The sequence below is a fragment of the Rhincodon typus genome, chromosome 46 (genome assembly GCF_021869965.1).
Source record: "Rhincodon typus isolate 14 chromosome 46, sRhiTyp1.1, whole genome shotgun sequence".
NCBI lineage: Eukaryota > Metazoa > Chordata > Chondrichthyes > Orectolobiformes > Rhincodontidae > Rhincodon > Rhincodon typus.
In genome coordinates, this window is record NC_063377.1 from 7,556,610 (window position 1) to 7,575,081 (window position 18,472).

An 18,472-nucleotide genomic window follows, 5' to 3' on the forward strand; every position below is an offset into this window, starting at 1 on the left:
GTGTGTGTGTGTGTGTGTGTGTGTGTGTGTATGTGTATATATACTGTCCCCCAGTATATGATTGTACAAATTGGGAAGTCCATGTTCACGGTCTGCCGTGTACAGATTGGAACTTTGTGTACTTCCTCCAACCCCTGTATTCCTCCCAATTTCTAGAAACTCCTCTACCCCCTACAACCCTCTGAGATCTCTGCTATTTCGATTCCAGCCTCTGGCGCCATCCCGATTCCCATTGTTCCACCCTTAGCACTGTGCTTTCTGCTGGTGTGTTAACCTCTGGAATTCTCTCTGCCCTCCTCTTCCCCCTCTCTCTTTAAAGCCCATCTCTTTTTGCGTTTGGTTCTTTGGCACTGAGCCATGAGAGGAGGTCCTTGGGCAGTTGGTGCTTTCAGAGTGGTCAGAACAATAGTCCCCGATGTATCGAGCGCAGACAACAGCTGATAGAATACTGAGTCCTTGCAACTCATTTCTCCGAGCTGCAATTTCACAGGCTGTTCCCTGGGAGTTTAGGGGGAGGGTTGTGACCTGGTATAGCACAATACAGAATAGAGGAGAGTCACAAACAGTTTGTCTCTGGTTTGTGTAGTCTCTGTGTTGAGACTGTGTGGTGGGGGTGTTTTAAACAGACACCCTGTGTTTGGATCTAAGTTCTCAAATGGTACAGAGGTACTTCCATTCCATCCTTCTAAACACGCATAAACTTGCTTCAGTGCTTTCAGAGTTCCCTCCTTAGGGTGCTGAGAATGACTGGGGAACTGCAGAAATTACTCAGGCTAATGTCCTGGGCGCAAAAACACTGTTTCTTCAACATAAGGTCAGAGGTGGATGTGTTTGGCAGCGACTGCCCAGTGTTCAGCATCATTTGTGACTCCTCAGATACTGAAGCATCCCATGTACAAATGCAGCAAGACGTCCAGAATTGGGCTGACAAGTGGCAACTAACATTCAGGCCACAGAAATGTCAGACAATGACCATCTCCAACAAGAGAGAATCCAACCGTTGCCCCTTACCATCACTGAATCCCCTCCTCCACTATCGCCATTCTGTGAGTTACCATAGAGTAGAAACTCAACTAGACCAGCCACTGCGGTTACAAGAACAGATCAGAGGCTGGTAATCCTGCAGCGAGTAACTCACCTCCTGACTCCTGAAAGCCCATCCATTATCCACGAGACACACATCAGGAGTGTGATGGAATTCTCCGCACTTGCCCTTGGCAGCTCCAACAACACTCAAGCTTGACAATTTTGGGGCCTTCTTGTGTTGCAGAGATAGTGTCCCGATCCCTGGAAGGCCTGGGTTCCGGTCCCACCTATTCCAGAGGTGTTTAATAACGTCCCTGAACAGGTTGATTAGAAATAAGATTAAATTTTTTAAAAATCTAGGATTGATTGATTGGCACCACATCTGCAAGCATCCGCTCCCCCCATCACCGACACCCAGTCGCAGCAGGGTGTACCATCTACAAGATGCATTGCAGCAACGCACCAAGGCTCCTTAGACAGCACCTGCCAAACCCAGGACCCCCTCATTCATTCACTGTCTGTACCTCGCAGATGAGGATGACTCTCTCCACTCTCTGGCTGAGTCCGTAGGTAGCTGCTCACTAAAGGACAAGGGCAAGGTGATCCGCAAGTTCCCCTCCGAGTCTGTCTCGATCCTGACTGAGGAATATGTTGTCCGTTCCTTCACTGTTGCAGGGTCCTCCCATTGTAACCTCTACATTCTGTATCCCCATGGCCCTACAGATTTTTCTACTTTTAAGTTTTTCTCCCATTTCCCCTTGTTTGCTGGTTCCCATTCAATCTGTTCCCAGTGCCCTTTCAGGCACACGTTCCAGATTACATCAAACCAAAAAATCCCCCACTCCTCATCCTGGCTGTTCTGCCGATTCTCTTTAATCTGTGTCTCTCTTGTGTCTGACCCTTCTGCTGGGTGAAGCTGTCAGAATCCAAATCAGGTTGGATAAATGCTGATTCCATCACCTACCCGATGGGCTGGGAGAATCGGTGGCTGTTGGGACAGCCCACTGCATGAGAATCTGCAAACCAGCTGAACAGAGGGGCTGATAAACTCTCTGTTGCAGGACAGAATCAGGGGCCTGAATGGGCCTCCCCCTCCTGTTCTGAAGGTGGGAGGAACCTGCCAGCCTTGCTGTACAGGTTCAGTGAGGGTTTGACTGGAGTTGTGAAGCGAGATTTCTCATTCTTGTTTCTTTCCCCACTTTGACTCCCCTCCTTCCCATTCTGGTCACAGCGTTGACAACAGTGAGTACATGAGGAATGGGGATTTCCTGCCGACCAGACTGCAGGCTCAACAAGATGCTGTCAACATCGTCTGTCACTCCAAAACGCGGAGCAACCCAGAGAACAACGTGGGGCTCATTACACTCGCCAAGTGAGTGAGGCTTTCGTGTGCGCCCGTCCCTTCCTTCCACCCTTCCTCTCCTCTTGTTATCCCTAAACCCCTCTGTCCTGTACTCGCGCACTCCTCTTGCACTCTCCCTTCCCATAGATGGGCCACCCCTCCTCCCCGCCATGGTCTTCCCTGCCCACCCCCAACCCCGTTTCAGGCTGTTTCTGTCGTGGTTGCAGAACCCCACTTCTAGCCCTAACCCCTCCTGCAGTTTCTGCCGCTGGTGGTGCTCACGATTATTATGGCTGAGGTTTGATGTTCCTCAACCAGCAAAAGGACCTTTTACAAAGTGCAGTCACTGTTCTGCTGTTGGGACGCAGCTGCACAGCAAGCTCCCACAAACAGCGATATGACAGTGACCGGGTGGTCTGTCTTTTAGAAGGATGGGGCAGCATGGTGCTGCCTCGGAACTGACAGTGCGGCACTCCCTCAGCGTTAACCCTCCCGTGGTGGTGTTTCCTAGTTGTGTGGTCCTGAATCTGATGATGTACAGTCCAACTCCCCCTCTGCACTCCCCACTTCAGCCCATCTTTCCCAGCATCCTCTCTGTCTTTCAGCCATTGCCTGCCTACCCTTCGACTTCCCCGGGTTTGAGCGTCGGTGTTGCCGCAGCCTGAGTGATTGTATTTGTAATTCTGATTTTGTTTTCTCTCTCCTCCCCCTCCCCCTCCCCCTCCCCCTCCCTGGCTGCAGTAACTGTGAGGTGCTCACCACTCTGACCCCCGACACAGGTCGCATTCTCTCCAAGCTTCACGCCGTCCAGCCCACAGGCAAAATCAGCTTTTGCACTGGCATCCGGGTCGCACATGTGAGTGAGAATTTACCCCCTCCGCCCCTTCCCCAGGGACAAACCTGCATTTAGCCAGCGCCTGGCACAGCCTCGCACCCTTCAGGGCGTGCTCTGGCTGAGAGACGTGGCACTTGTGGCCGCCAGTCTGCGCACTGTAAGATCCCACAAACCACAATGACTGGCTGGATTCTGATCAATCGATAATGTTGCCTCCACCGGGAATGGCAAGAATGGTTTAGGGAAGAGGGTGGGTGGAGACTCACTGCCACCGGGAGTGGCAGATAGCGGCGATGTTGGGGGCGTTGGGAGGGTGGGAGAGAAAAGTGGTGGGGGGAGGGAATGTAGCTAAAGGTGAAGAGTAGGGAGGGAAAGGACTTGTGTGAGACAGAAAAGACAGAGGGACCGTGTGGCCCAGTTAATTCTGTCGAAATGTCACTCCATTCTCTAGCTGGCACTTAAACACCGCCAGGGAAAGAACCACAAAACCCGAATCATCGTGTTCGTCGGGAGCCCCGTGGAGGATAATGAGAAGGACGTGAGTAGACCTGAAGCTTGTCACTGTCGCTGCACTGACCTACCCAGCCGTTCTCACTTTACACTCCTCTCTCAAATCCCTGTATCCCTTCATATACTCAGACGGTACAATCTCGAATTAGGTGCATGATTATTAACAAGACGACTCGGCTGCTCTCTCGCCCTCTCCTAGCGGGGTCCTGGTTTCAGGGAATAAGCTGGGAGGTTTGTACTTGTTGAACATCAGCCCATGCTTCAGGTGCCCTGTCGTTGGGGCTGACCCTCTGCCAGAGACCCAGGGCCGTGGTCTCTCCCCCAGCAGTGAGAGAGCACTGCCGACTGGATGAGTCATTAAACTGAAGCCCTGCCTTCCTGTCCTGGGGCTGCTCATTATTAGTCCCAGGGCTGTTTCTGTCTCACTAAAACTAGACTATCTGCTTAATCGCAAGAATTTGCTGAAACGTGCGAGCGAAGTTTCCCGATGATGCAAACGCCAAACCTACAGACCCTGCCTCTCCCAATTGGAGTCCGCCCACTATCCGATTTGATTTAGATTTTATAGTCACATGTACTCAAGTACAGGAGTACGGTGAAAACTGTATAACGTCGCCACACAAGGCGCCATCTTCCCATGCGATGTAAATTGATGTTCCCTTTTGAGATTTGGCATTCTTGCCAAATTGTGTCCTGATGCGCCCGAGGCCAAGTGTTCCGCTGGTATATTAGGGAGATCTCGGTGTCTGAATTCTGGAGTACGCCTGACCCAGACTGGAAGAGATAGGAGTAGGCCAGTCAGCCCCTCGGTGATGCTCCACCATTCACTGGTGTTAAAATACAGGGCAGCTGCACTGGTTCCTGTGAGTGTTGTCTGTCACGGCCCTACAATTTTTTTTTCTCTCTCTCCTCTGTCTGTGGAAGTTGGTGAAACTAGCCAAGAGGCTGAAAAAAGAGAAGGTGAATGTGGATATCGTGAACTTTGGAGAGGAGGTGAGTGGTGGCAGTGGGTTTTGGGGAGGTGTCGGTGCTGGGGGGGATGTGTGGTTGAACTTGGGTCGATGCGTCGTTCGGGTTGTGTGAGGGACCTAGTTGTGGCTAAATTGACCGATGGGCATAGCGCGGGGATTGCTGAGGACTGGGCGGTGTCCAGGGTCAGGGATGGAAGAACCTGGGGATGGGGCGTCTCTCCCTATCTACGCTCCTCTAATTTTTCCTTCAAGGATATCTCCTGATTCCCAACACACCGTGTTGGCAGCCATGCCTACGGCTGCCTGGGGAGCTGCAAGTTCAGCAGTTCACTCCTTAAATCTCTGAGTCTCTTTCGCTGTTTCAAACGGTTCTTAAAGCTAATCTTACTGACTGAGCTGTTGCAGTCCTGTCCCGAGTATCTCTGAGTGTGGCCTGGCGTTGCATTCTGTGACAGTGCTCCCGGTCTGCACCTTGGCGACGTTTCCGTGTGGTTGGTGGGGGGTGGGGGTGGTTGGTGCGTGGGGTTTGCCGGTCAGGTCTGTTGAGCTGATTAATTTCTCTAACCCACCGTCCTGCCACTGCCTTCAGGAAGCCAACACAGAGAAGCTGACTGCCTTCATCAATGCGCTGAATGGGAAGGACGGAACAGGCTCCCACCTGGTGACGGTTCCCCCCGGACCCAGCCTGGCAGACGCTCTCATCAGCTCCCCGATCCTGGCTGGGGAGGGCGGTACCATGCTGGGGCTCGGGGCCAGTGACTTCGAGTTCGGAGTGGATCCCAGCGCAGACCCTGAACTGGCCCTGGTGAGGAGCAGGCGTGTATTTTTTTCCAGTCGGCGCTGTGGGAGGGTGGGCTCTGTGGGAGGGTCGCCGCTCAGGGAAACTCGTGTGATTTTACACGGCTCGGTTTTACTGACAGAGTGAGCTAATTGCAGGTTCCTCACTCCCTCCGACTCTCCGCAGGCTCTCCGAGTGTCGATGGAGGAGCAGAGACAGCGTCAGGAAGAGGAGGCCAGGCGAGCTGCGGCAGCGTCTGCTGTGGAAGCAGGCGTAGTGACTCCGATGAATGACGGTGTGAATTTGACCCAGTACCAAGCGACCACCGAGACACTGTCCTCGGCCTTCAGACTCCTGTCCATTTCCTGTCAGAGCCCGAGTCCTCGTTCTCGGTTGGCCCATCCGAAATATGAATGTGTCCGTGTGCTACTGAACCGCATGAGGCAGCCCAGCTGCTGCTCGTTCCCAAACTAGCTAACTACGGAAACAGTACCCATCAAAAGCCCCTTTGAAAACTGCTCACTAAGTTGATTTCCTTGCTATTTGCTGGTAGATCCTTCCTGAGCTCCTGGTGGTGATGTTTAATTGCCACAATGGTAGGGGTTTGGGTCTGGTTCACCTGTACTGGGTGGGAGATGGGCGTCACCTCTGTCTGGGAGACGGGTGCTCAGCCTGTGTCCCGACAATTGTGTATGTCCTGCTGCCAAACCCAAAGACTCCCAGTCGCTGAAGATTGATCAGAACGCACAGGTCTGTGCACTCAGTCTATCTTAACGCCTCTGCACCATTCCCACTTCCCTCCAACTATGGTGGCTCACTCTCCCCTGCTTTACTTATTTCTGTTCCTGTGTCCCCATCATTTCCTCTCCACCCCTGCTTTATCACTCCCTCCCCCTTCTTTGTCACTCTCTGTTTCTCTAACCCCATCTCGGTTTCCCCTACCACTCACCCTATACCCCAGCCTTAGCACTTGCTCATTTTTCTTCACCGTTCTCCCTATCGGTTTTACCTATCAGTTTTATCACTGTCTTACTCCCTCGTACCTCTCACTATGCCCACCCTCCCCCAACATTCCGTTGTCTGCCTGGCCCTCTGTATGGTTTATCCATCACTGGTCTCTTGCCTTTAGCACATCTGTAGGTTTGTGAGTGGTGGGTGCTGAGGGGACACTGTCTGCTGTTTTGTTTCCCCCAGAGCCAGACGATGCGCTGCTGAAGATGTCCATGAGCCAGCCGGAGACTGTAGGGACTGGGCTGCCTGATTTCAGCAGCATGTCTGAAGAAGAGCAGATAGCCTATGCCATGCAGATGTCACTTCAGGCCGCAGGTACTTCCTGCAGTGCGCTGTGCAGAGAGCTGTAAGCAGGACAGAAAATGTCAGCATTCACTTCTGTTCAGCGAACTCACTTTGTTCTGTCCTTCTTATTTAGAGTTTGGGAGCTCCGAGGGTCTGTCCGCCATGGAAACTGGCACGGCCATGGACACGTCCGAGGCTTCAGCCAAGGTAAGTCTGTGCTACCTTCCCAAACCACTCCCCCACTGCCCCCCGACTCACCAGATTCTCTTCTCTTGTTTGTCACACTCACCATTTCTCTCCCTCGCAGCCCCCAATCTCAACACAATAGGTCTTAGCACGTTTGTTTTGTCCTGTCTTCCTTTTTCTTCCCTTCTCCTCTGTCAGTTACGTTAGTATTTTTGTTACGCAATTATTCACCCTGTCCCGTGTTCTCTGCCTTGCTTTCCTTCTCCCTCGCACTGTCCTGCTCACTCGCATTGTCTGCCTCCCTCTCCTTTTGGTCTCTCCCATATTCTGTCCTTCACTTTCTCTCATTCAGCCCTCCTCTCTGTATTTGTTTCCCTCTCTCTTTCCACCCCCCACCATGTTTGCTCCCCTCTTCTGTATCTACTGCCTCTGTCTTAAATTTGCTTCTCTCTCTCTCTCCCTCTCTCTCTGTTCTCTTACTCATCCTACATGCTCACGCTCTCGCAAACATGCACTCCCTTGTCATATTCGCCCCATGCCCCCAATATTTGTTGTCGCTCTCTCGTTGGTTTTGTTATGGACCAAACCAAACCAGACCTCCTCAAAATATATTAAGAAAGTAGCCCAGACCCTAACTTTACCTTATTCTAAAGGTGGATGCGAGGTGCTGTGTTCCAGATGCAATTCAATTGGTCAAACTACTCCATGCTAAGCAAGACACCATTTATTCAAACACCTATAGTTAAATACAACAAAAGGAATAACTTACACTCTATTGGAAAACAACCCAATAATAGATACAGTGACTGTTACTGATGAACTATTCCAGTATATACCTATCCTATAAACAAGTCCCTTGGCAAAAAGGCAAATTCAAACACTGATTCTCAGAACATGCAGTTCTCCAATCCAGGAGGAAAGAACATCAAGAGATCATTCTGAGAGAGAGTATGTAGCAGCCGGTTGCCTTCTAACCCCAGCAACAACTGCTGAAAGCTAAAACTACAAATCCGGGACCTGTGAGAGCTAGGCCCTACCTGTTCAGGCAGCTTCCATTGATCCAGCTTCTTTTTTAACACAAAAAACCCCAAGGCCTCACAAGTCGTTTATCTTTCCATAGACTACTTGGCAACTGCTCCCCCCCCACCCCACCATCGCTCTCTAAAAGTAACCAAGACAAAACACACGTCTTAAAGCTACATATTGTCCGGTGTCTCTGGGCTGCGGGGATCAGGAGCTGGATCCTATTCCCTGGTCTAACAACCAAGGGTTACCTGGCCAAAGGCACCTAACCCAGTGCCTGGGCCTCCTGGGTGGAATCGTCCTGCTGCAATTGTAGCTGCAGTTATGCTGCTGAGGTGTTGCATGTGATTCTTTCGAAGTTGAAAAGTTGCACTCTTTCTCTTTCCAACCCATCCTGCCCTTTTACTGGCGATTTTCTGTACCAATAGGAGGAAGACAACTACGATGTGATGGAAGACCCGGAGTTCCTGCAGAGCGTCTTGGAGAATCTGCCTGGCGTTGACCCGAACAACGAGGCCATTCGGAATGCCATGGGCTCCCTACAGTCGCAGACCTCAAAGGATAACAAGAAGGAGAATGAGGAGGAGAGGAAGTAGAGCTGGGTTGTCCCAGCTGACCTGAATGGAGAATTCTGTCCATACAGTGATCTGCATGTTGCTGCTCCAGACAAACTGGCCTTACAATATGACGAATATCACATTCTTTAGCAGTGGTTATTGGCTGCAAACAGTAAAACATTGCGCGTGAAAATCTCTATCTCTTGACCCTGGTTGGTAGCACGGTGTGCGTTTTTGCTTTGGAAACAACAATACATTAATAAAATACACAAAGACCTCAGTTGTACTTCGAATTTAATTTGAGTCTGTAACTGAGTCCCTGTGTATGTGGCTGCACAGATATCACTGAGAAGGGGCTGCTCAGTGTGACATTGCTGCAGTCTAGCCTTCTCATTGTGGGGAGGTAATGGTCTCTCTTGTGTCTAATTAGTTTTAATCAAACTGTTCAGACATGCAGTGATGCGTCATAAAAACTGAAAGAACTGTGGATGCTGGAAGTCAGAAACAAAAACGCAAATTGCTGGAAGAGCTCCGCAGCATCGTTGGAGAGAAGTCAGTGTAAACAGTTCAGGTCCAGCAACCCTTCCTCAGGACTGATGCGTGTCAGGGCTCGGTGGGACTTCAGCCTAAGCCTCCTGGCCCAGATATAGGGATACTTCCACTGAACCGCAAGAGCTCTCATATTGGGGTTTACCCTTTGTTTTGAGTACAGCTATAGAGATGACTATGGGAAAGAGGTGCCGGTGGCAGCCTATTTATTAAGCAGACATGGTAACCACTTGCAAGTGATGCCAACCATGTGATACACAGGATTAGAAGCTGACCAAATCTCGCTGTGTCTTAAAACATCCCAGTTTGTGTGCGTGTCACCATGAGGCTGAGAAGAGAAAGGCAGGTTAAATTAGGGAATGAAATCATCGGTGTTAATGGCGCAAGGATAGAACGAAACCACCGACAATTGCTGATCTCGGTTAAGCCACCAGAGGGAGGTATTTCCCCCACCCCCCCAAGCCAGGGAGCGATTGCAGTCTGAGACAGGTACCAATCCTTCCATTGAACAAGGGCTCAGGAAAGGAAGAGCTGGAAGGCCTTCCTGCTTTCAAGGGTCAATGAGATGAGAAGTCACAGCCTACTGAGTCAGAAACTTGTGACCCATTCCAGAGAGAGAGGCTCACGTTATTGTGCGGTGCCGAAGGGAGTGGCACACGATCAGGCATCCAGTTTGGGGCAATGAAGCTGTGATATAAACAGATTGCTTTAGGAATGGGTGCTATTGATATTGCCATCTCTGGAGAACGCCAGCATTTTTTGCCCATCCCATGGTGCCCTTGAGAAGGTGATGGTGGTGGTGAGCTGCTGCCTTGAACTGCAGTTCATTAAAGATGGTGCATCCGCAGTGTTGTTAGGGACAGAGGGCCAGGATTTTGGCCCAGCGAAAGTAAAAGAATGGTGAAATAACTCCAAGCTGGGACAGTTATCTGAAAGGCAAATTGGGTTATTGGCAGGAGGGGGGGAGGGGAATGGCAAGAAGTGAATTGCTCGTTCACAGAGAATGTGCAAACATGAGGGGCAGGATGGCTGCTTTCGGTGCTGTGACCATCTGCGATTCTGTAAATGTAGAGAGAACAGGACATCAGATCAAATACCTCAGCTCCTGTGGAGAAGTTGGGAGTGTAGAAAGACATGAGGAGATTAAATTTCGACAGATTGAATAACTGGCAGGAAGGTTGAGCACGAGGGAGATGTTGAAATGTTTGTTTTGATGTCACGAGTTGTGGTCTAGAATGCACTGCCTTGAAAGGGTGGTGAGAGCAGATTCAACAGGAACTTTCAAAATGGAAACTAGATACTTGAAGGGGAATGGTTTGTTTTACCCGAGTCAGCTTTCAAAAAGAGCTCTTCCATAAATCCCATTCTCCCACTGCTCTCTTTCCACAGCGTTGTAATTTTGTACCCCATTAGTTCTATATTAGTGAGAGCTTTCTAAGTGCAAATTAGCTGCTGTGTTTCCTATTTCACAGCACTGCGAACATTAGCTGTAAAGTGTTTTGGGATATGTCACGAAGTGCAATTTCTTTTCGGTGACTCAGTGGTCAGCACTGCCGCCTCACAGCACCAAGGACCCGGGGTTTGATCCCACCCATGGGCAACTGTTCCCCACCTGTGTCTGTTTCCTCCCACAGTCCAAAGATGTGTACGTTAGGATGGACTGGCTATGCTAAATTGTCCATTGTGTCCAGGTTAGGTCAATTAGTGATGGGAAAAGCAAGGTTACAGGGATAGATAGGGTAGGGGTGTGAGTATATGTGGGATACTCTTCGGAGAGGTGGTGTGGACTTAATGGGCCGAATGGCCTGCTTCCACACTGTAGGGGTTCTATGGTTCTTTCCATGATAATTGGGCTCCTTGATCCTCACAGAGGAGTACAGCTCCATCGGCAAAGGAGAGAGAATGGGAAACACAACCAGACTGGAAAGGCACAAAAACAGAAGTTGCTGGAAAAGCTCAGCAGATCTGGCAGCATGTGTGGAGAGAGAAAGCAGAGTTAACGTTTCGGGTTGAGTGACCCTTCCTCAGAACTCTGATTTCTCTCCATAGATGGTGCCTGACTTGCTGAGCTTTTCCAACAATTTATACTGATGGGAAAGGCTTTGTGCTTTAATATTTCCAGGCAGATTTAGGCCTGTTTTGCTGAAAATTGCTCACGGGTCTGAGGGGCATAGATTGGGAGACTATTTCCCCCTCCGTCAGTAATAACTGGTCAATAACTAAAGGGCACAGTTTTAAGGTAAAAAGCAGAGATTCTGAGAGGACTTCAGGAAAATAATTTTCACCCAAAAAGGGGTGTGAATTTGCAACTTACTGCCTGAAAGAATGGTGGAGGCAGAAACCATCACAACATTTAAGAGGTGTTTTAGATGAACACTTGAAAAGCCATGAATACGAGGCCAAGTGGTGGAAAATGGGATAGAATAGATAGATTAAAAAAAAACACTTGAAAGAACTGCAGATGCTGGAAATCTGAAAGAAAAACAAATTGCTGGAAAATTTCAGCAGGTCTGGCAACATCTGTGAAGAGTCAGAGTCCTCCAGCATGGAAACAGATCCTTCAGTCCAAGCCGCACATATTCCTAACTAAACTAATCCCACCTGCCTGTGCTTGCCCCAAATCCCTCCAAACACTACCTATTCATGTACCTATCCAAATGTCTTTTAAGCTTTGTAATTGTACCTGCATTCACTACTTCCTGAGGAAGTACATTCCACACACAAACCACCCTCTGTGTAAAAAAAAAATTGTCCCCCATATTTTTTTTAAATCTCTCTCCTCTCACCTTAAAAATGTGACCCCTAGTTTTGAAATCACCCCTTCCTAGGGAAAAGACAACTACCATTAACTATCTATACCTCTCGTAATTTTATAAACTTCTATAAGGTCAGCTCTCAACCTCCTACATTGCAGTGAAAAATGTCCCAGCCTATCCAGCCTTTCTTTATAACTTAAACCTTCCACACTGGGCAATATCCTGGTAAATCTCCTCTGAACCCTCTCCAGCTTAATAATATCCTTCCTGTAACTGGGTGACCAGAACTAGACACACAGTACTCCAGAAAAGGCCTCACCAACATCCTGTGCAACCTCAACATGACTTCCCAACTCCTATCCTCATAGGACTGAGCAATGAAGGCAAGCATGCCAAACACCTTTTCAACCACCATGTCTATATGTGACACAAACTTCAAAGAATTATATACGTGTACCCCTAGGTCCCTCTGTTCTACACTAACCAAGGCCCTACCATTAATTGTATAAGACCTGCCCTCTTTTGTTGTACCAATCTGCATTTATCCAGATTGAACTCCATCTGCCATTTTTCAGTCCATTGACCCAATTGATCAAGATCCCTTTGTAATCTTAGAAAACCTTCTTCACTGTCTACGATGCCACCAATTTTGATGTTATCCGCAAACTTAGTAACCATGCCTTCTAAATTCTCATCCAAATCATTTATATAAATGACAAACAAAAGAGGACCCAGAACCAATGCCTATGGAACACTGTTGGTCACAGGCCTCCAGTCTGAAAAGCAACCCTCCATCACCATGCTCTGTCTCCTGTTGTTAAGCCAATTATGTGTCCAATTGGCAAGCTCACCCTGAATCCCGTGACCTAACTTCACTAATTAGTCCACTGTGCGGAACCTTGTCGAAGGCTTTACTAAAGTCCAAATAAACAACATCTATTGCTCTGCCTTAATCAGTCTTTTTGGTAACTTCCTCAAAACACTGAATCAAGTTTGTGAGACATGATTTTCCTCGCACAAAACTATGCTGACTATCCCTAAGCAATTTTTGCCTCTCTAAATATCCATAAGTCCTACCTTTTATAATCACCTCCGACAATTTACCCGCAACTGAAGTCAGACTCAGAGGTCTATAGTTCCCCAGTTTCTCCTTACAAACATTCTCAAACAAAAATACAACATTAGCCACCCTCCAGTCATCAGGCACCTCACCCATGGTTATAGATGATGCAAATATTTTTGCAAGGGGTCTTGCAATTTCCTTCCTTACTTCCCACAACATTCTGGGATACATCAGATGAGATCCTGGAGATTTATCCACCTTTATATTCTCTAAGATCTTCTGGAGAGAAAGCAAAGTTTAACGGTTCCAGTCCGTTTCTGAAGAACCCAAAACATAGGTGTCAGTATTGAAATCAGACATTCCGCCTCTCCTAGCACCTGAGGGCAGGGTCACTCGACCGGAAACGTTAACCCTGCTTTTCTCTCCACAGACCTGCTGAGCTTTTCCAGTAATCCCTGTTTTTGTGACCCCCCCCCCCCAGCCGAAACATGGTGGATAGTCCGGTGTGGCTCAGCAACAATCATTGATCATGCCTGCACCCCACCAAGAAAAAAAAAAGTAATTTATTCGAATTATAGCGTTTTGTTTTGAAAAGAACAATTTCTCATTCATTCCCACCCTGAAGGTCCTTCAGTTCCGGGAGGGACAGAGAGCGAGGGGGCGGGGTCAGGTGGGCGCCTGCGCAGTGCTGCCGGAATGTATCAAACTGTGGCGATGTATCAATTGTGAAGGGGCCGCGTTGAAATTGACTGGACATGGAGCCTTTCCTTAGGGGCTGCATGACCCCTTTGGAGGTGAGTCTGGCTGGGTAGGGGGGGGGGTGTGTGTGTCCGTCCTTGTCTCGGGAAAGTGGGCAGTTACCCTTATACTGCTGTCCCCCTGCAAGACTTTTCCATCCCCACCCACCTTTTACGAGCATGTAGATAGGAAGATTACCAAGTGTACTTGGCTCTGAGCAGGGTAGGCGTTGGAGAAACTTTGCCCCCTCAGTGGAGTAGCTAAAGGAGGGCAAGAATTTTCACGCAAGGAGCAGGAGGGTATTTGAGGAACGTTTTCCTTTCATCCAGAAGGTGCTGGCTGTGTATAGAACTCACTGATCGACAGCGTGGTACAGGCGGGAGCCCTCGCAACATTTTAAGAACTATGCAGGTTATGACTTAAAGAGCCAAAGCATACAAGGCTTGGGGCAAACTGGTGGAAAATGGGACTACAGTAGGTAGGTGTTTCTTGTACAAGTAAGAAATGCCTTAAGTTTGTTTGTTCCTTCATCTGCTACAGTACAGAACTGAACTGGTTTAGTGACTCTGTATATGTACAGATATTTTTATGAATAAACTATATTTTTTCAAATTTATAACAAACTTGATGGAGAAGTACAGTCCGAGAGACTCTATGACCCAGTGCTGTGGTACACCCTTTTCACTCCTTTATTTGCCCTCTGTTTCCCCTGGTGTGACACCTGTATGTCTCCTCCTCCTCCTCCTCCTCCCCAATTCTTACCCCACTATCCCCTCTTACCCACCCCTCCCCCTTCAGTTCATCTCCCATGTCTCCACAACCCCTCGCCCCCCACCTTCCCTGTCTCTATCTCTTCCTCCACCCCTCCCTGTCTCTGTCACCTCCTCCAGCCCCCTGCACCCCATCCCTGTCTCTGTCACCTCCTGCAACCCTCTGATTCCCATTGCTGTGCCATTGGCAGCTGTGCTTTCAGCTGCCTGGGTGAATTGGGGCCAGAGCTTTGAGATTTCATCCCTAAACCCTTGGCCCTCTAACTCTTTTTCTCTCAAAATGTTTGACTGGGATTTTGATGGCCAGTCTAATGTCTCTCTGTGTTCGGTGTTGAATTTTGGCTGTTATTGTGCCTGTGAGGTGTTTTGGGGATTTGCAACGTAAAAGATGTTATTCTGATTATTCCATTGTTATCCTGTTGTGTTATCCTGTGATTCACACGGTAAATGAAGAGAAATATCTTGCATCGTAACTGTATGGGCTCAAGTGTATGGTTTGCTCCCACACTGTAGGGATTCTGTGATTCTCACTGAGGCATGTAGTGTCAAGTGCAAACTTTATTTGTTCATGGAGTGTGGATGTTGTAACCTGTTGCCTATCCTTAACTGCCCCTTGAGAAAGTGGTGCCAAGTAGCGGTTGAACTACTGCAGTCTGTGCTGTAGGTGAATCTACCTTACTGTTGGGGAAAGAATGCCAGGATAGGACCGGGGTGGGGATAAATGGAAGCATGGATCTTGGAATACAGCTGTGACCTTATTGAATGGCGGAGCAGGTTATTTCAAAGGTATTTTGACTCGGCAGTAGTGAAAGAACGGCTGATATATTTCCAAGTTGGGATGGTATGTAGCTCAGAGGGGAATTTGCGGGGGCTGGTGTTCCCATGTACCTGCTGCCCATGTCCTTCTAGGGGGTAGAGGTCACAGGTTTTGGAAGTTGCTGTCTAAGGAGCCTTGTGCATCTTGATGGTATGCACTTCTGCAGCTGAGCATTGGTGGTGGAGGGAATGGATGTTTGCAGATGTGGTGTCAACTTCTAGTGTTGTTGGAGCTGCCCCCATCTGGGGCAAATGGGGAGTATTCCCTACACTCCTGACTTGTACCTTGTCAATGGTCAGACAGGGTTTGGGAGTCAGGAGGTGAGTTACTCCCTGCAGGATTCCAGTCTCTGACTTGTTGTAGCCACTGTATTTATATGGTGGTCCAGTTCAGTTTCTGGTCAATAGTAACTCCTAGAGGGTGCTGCATTCAGTGATGTTAGTGCCATCGAATGTGACGGGAAATATTTTGGTCCTGTCATTGCCTGCCACTGGTAGATTTGTTGCCCAGGTCTATCTGCAAATGGGCATGCATGTTCAAGGTGTTGCAAATGGTGCTGGAGGCTGTGCAATTATCATCAAACAGCCCCACTTCTGACCCAATGATGGAGGGATAGGTTGTTGAAGAAGCTAGCAATTAATTTCAATGGGTAACTGAAGGCAAATGGAATGCTGGTCTCTAAGGTTTTGGAGTAGATTTGTAGCTCGGGTTGTGGGTGTTGTGGTTGGTTGGCTCGCCGAGCTGGTATGTTGTTCCGCAGACGTTTCATTACCGTGCTGGGTAACATCATCAGTGCAGCCTCCAATGAAGTGTCAGTGTGTTTTCCCGCCTGGTTTTTTAAACTCTGGAGTCCGTTGAGCTGGATTGCCTCACTTCCGGTTTTCCTTTGTAGTGGAGTGTATATGGGGTCAAGTTCTATGTGATGGCTTATTTCTTCGTGGAGTACCAGACTTCTAGGAATTCCCGTGCCTGTCTCTGCTTGGCTTGTCCCAGGAATGCTGGTCTTTTATCAAAGAGATTAGAGGATTAAAAATGGGAAGGTCTTGCTTAAACTATAGTAGACACGAGTCAGACCACAGCTGGAATATTTTGGGTCCTTTCTCTAAGGAAAGATAGATTCACACTGGAGGCAGTTCAGAGAAGTTTCACTTGGTTCATCCCAGGTATGGAGAATTGAGAGGTCGAGTAGATTCGGGCCTGTATGCATTGGACTTTAGATGAATGAGAAGATTTTTTTATTGAAATATAAGATTCTTAGGGGGGCTTGACAGGGGAGATGTGGCTTCCCGTTGTGGGAGAGTCTAGGACCAGAGGGGCATCGTCTTAGAGGGCGAGATCGCCCATTGAAGACAAAGATGGGAAGGAATTTCTTCTCTTTGAGGGGAGTGAATGCTTTAGTGCAGAAGGCTGTTGAGTTTGGGTTATTCAGTATATTCAAGTCTAAGATTGACTTATTTTTAATTGGCGAGAAAATCAAAGGTTATGTGGAAAAGACAGGAAAGTAGAGTTGATTATCAGATTAGCCATTGAATGGTGGAGCAGACCCTACTTCTGCTGCGACATCTTCTGGAAGCAGTTGAAAATGGTTGGGCCGAGGACAGTCCTTTAAGAAGCTCCTGCAGGGATGTCCTGGGGCTGAGATGATTGATCTCGGTCAGTCACAGGTATCTTCCTTTGTGCCTGGGATGGTTCCCATTGACTTATGTTTACCTTGAATTTCTTGATGCCACACTCTGTCAGATTTGGCCTTCATGTCAAGGGCAGTCTCTCTCACCCCACCACTGGAGTTTGGCTCTTTTGACCATGCTTAGGCCAAGGCTGTAATGAAATCAGAAACTGGGCGCTCCAGAGGAACCAACCTGGGCATTGGTGAGCAGGACGGCCGTGTAACTACCATTTGATAGCACCTTTTGATGACTCCTGCCATCGCTGATCGTTATGTATGGACTGATGGAGCAGTGTTGGATTTGACCTACACCTTGTGGACAGGAAATAGTCATAGAGGTGTACAGCATGGAACAGACCCTTCGGTCCAACTCATCTGTGCTGACCAGACATCCTAAACTGAACTACTTACATTTGCCAGCATTTGGCCCATATCCCTCTTGAACCCTTCCTGTTCAAGTCCCCATCCATATGCCTTTTAAATGTTGTAATTGTACCAGCCTCCACCAATTCCTCTGGCAGCTCATTCCATACACGCGCCACCCTCTGCGTGAAAAAGTTGCCCCTCAGTTCTTTTTTAAACCTTTCCCCTCTCACCTTAAACTTATGACCTCTAGTTTTGGACTTTGGGTAAATAGCCACCATCTTTGTCCCAAATCTATGCCCCTCTTGATTATATAAACCTCTATAACGTTACCCCTCAGTCTCCAATGCTCCAGGGAAAATAGCCCCAGCCTCTTCCTACAGCGCAAACCCTCCCAGTCCCGGTAACATCCATTTTTGAGCACTTTCAAGTTTAATAATGGCTTTCCTTTAGACATAGCAGGGCAATTTTTACTTTGGGTCATTTGCAGAGTAATACAGCAGCTACTTTGGAACAATCCCAGGCTGGGGTGCAGATCAAGGGTACTATACAGGAGCTTAAATCGAACAAAAATCTCACCCGAGCCTCATGAGATATCAGGGACGGGTGGCCACGAGCTCAAAGAGCTGCCTTTTTCAGGGGTGTCTTAAAGGCGGAGACAAGCAGGGAAGTTTAGGGAGAGCTGAGTTGATTCGCTGGAGCTGGGGTTCGGAGTAACATCAGTCATCTGCTGACTGAACCTTCACACATCACGTTCCAACTGGCTGCCTTGCCAGTCTGCTAGCTACATACCAGAGAGTGGGTGGAGTTGATGAGCGAGAGAGAGACCACAGACAGGGAGGTTAAAATTGAGTCAGAGATAGTAGGAACTGCAGATGCTGGAGAATCCGAGACAACAAGGTTCAGGGCTGGATGAACACAGCAGGCCAAGCAGCATCCAGCCCTGAACCTTGTTGTCACAGACAGGGAGGTAACGGCCCAGTGGTATTCTTGGTGGATGATTAATCCAGAGACCCAGATAATGTTCTGGAGACATGTGTTCAAATCCTGCCGCGGCAGATGGTGGAATTTTGAATTCAGTTAAAATCTGGAATTAAGATGACCTTGAATCCGTTGTTGATTTTGTTTGGGGGGGGGGGAAATCCCAGAAATGTCCTTTAGGGATGGAAACTGCCATCCTTACCTCAACTGGGCCTACACATGACTCCAGTCCCACAGCAATGCAG

General features: G+C 48.6%; 2 protein-coding genes across 2 annotated transcripts in view; both read left to right on the forward strand.

Annotated features, from left to right (window-relative positions):
• The window catches only part of psmd4a (proteasome 26S subunit ubiquitin receptor, non-ATPase 4a), a 9,371-nt gene extending 567 nt beyond the window's left edge, over nt 1-8,804 (forward strand). The window contains exons 2-10 of the mRNA XM_048620394.1: nt 2,258-2,398; nt 3,110-3,224; nt 3,655-3,741; nt 4,638-4,706; nt 5,274-5,489; nt 5,649-5,757; nt 6,657-6,788; nt 6,892-6,965; nt 8,396-8,804. Of these exons, the coding sequence (XP_048476351.1) occupies nt 2,258-2,398; nt 3,110-3,224; nt 3,655-3,741; nt 4,638-4,706; nt 5,274-5,489; nt 5,649-5,757; nt 6,657-6,788; nt 6,892-6,965; nt 8,396-8,563 (1,111 nt within the window). The 3' untranslated portion in view covers nt 8,564-8,804. The remainder of the gene's footprint in view (nt 1-2,257; nt 2,399-3,109; nt 3,225-3,654; nt 3,742-4,637; nt 4,707-5,273; nt 5,490-5,648; nt 5,758-6,656; nt 6,789-6,891; nt 6,966-8,395) is intronic.
• A 4,771-nt stretch (nt 8,805-13,575) lies between these two features.
• prune (prune exopolyphosphatase) overlaps nt 13,576-18,472 on the forward strand; it is a 35,678-nt gene continuing 30,781 nt past the window's right edge. The window contains exon 1 of the mRNA XM_020517164.2: nt 13,576-13,686. Coding sequence (XP_020372753.1) covers nt 13,648-13,686 — 39 coding nt within the window. The 5' untranslated portion in view covers nt 13,576-13,647. The remainder of the gene's footprint in view (nt 13,687-18,472) is intronic.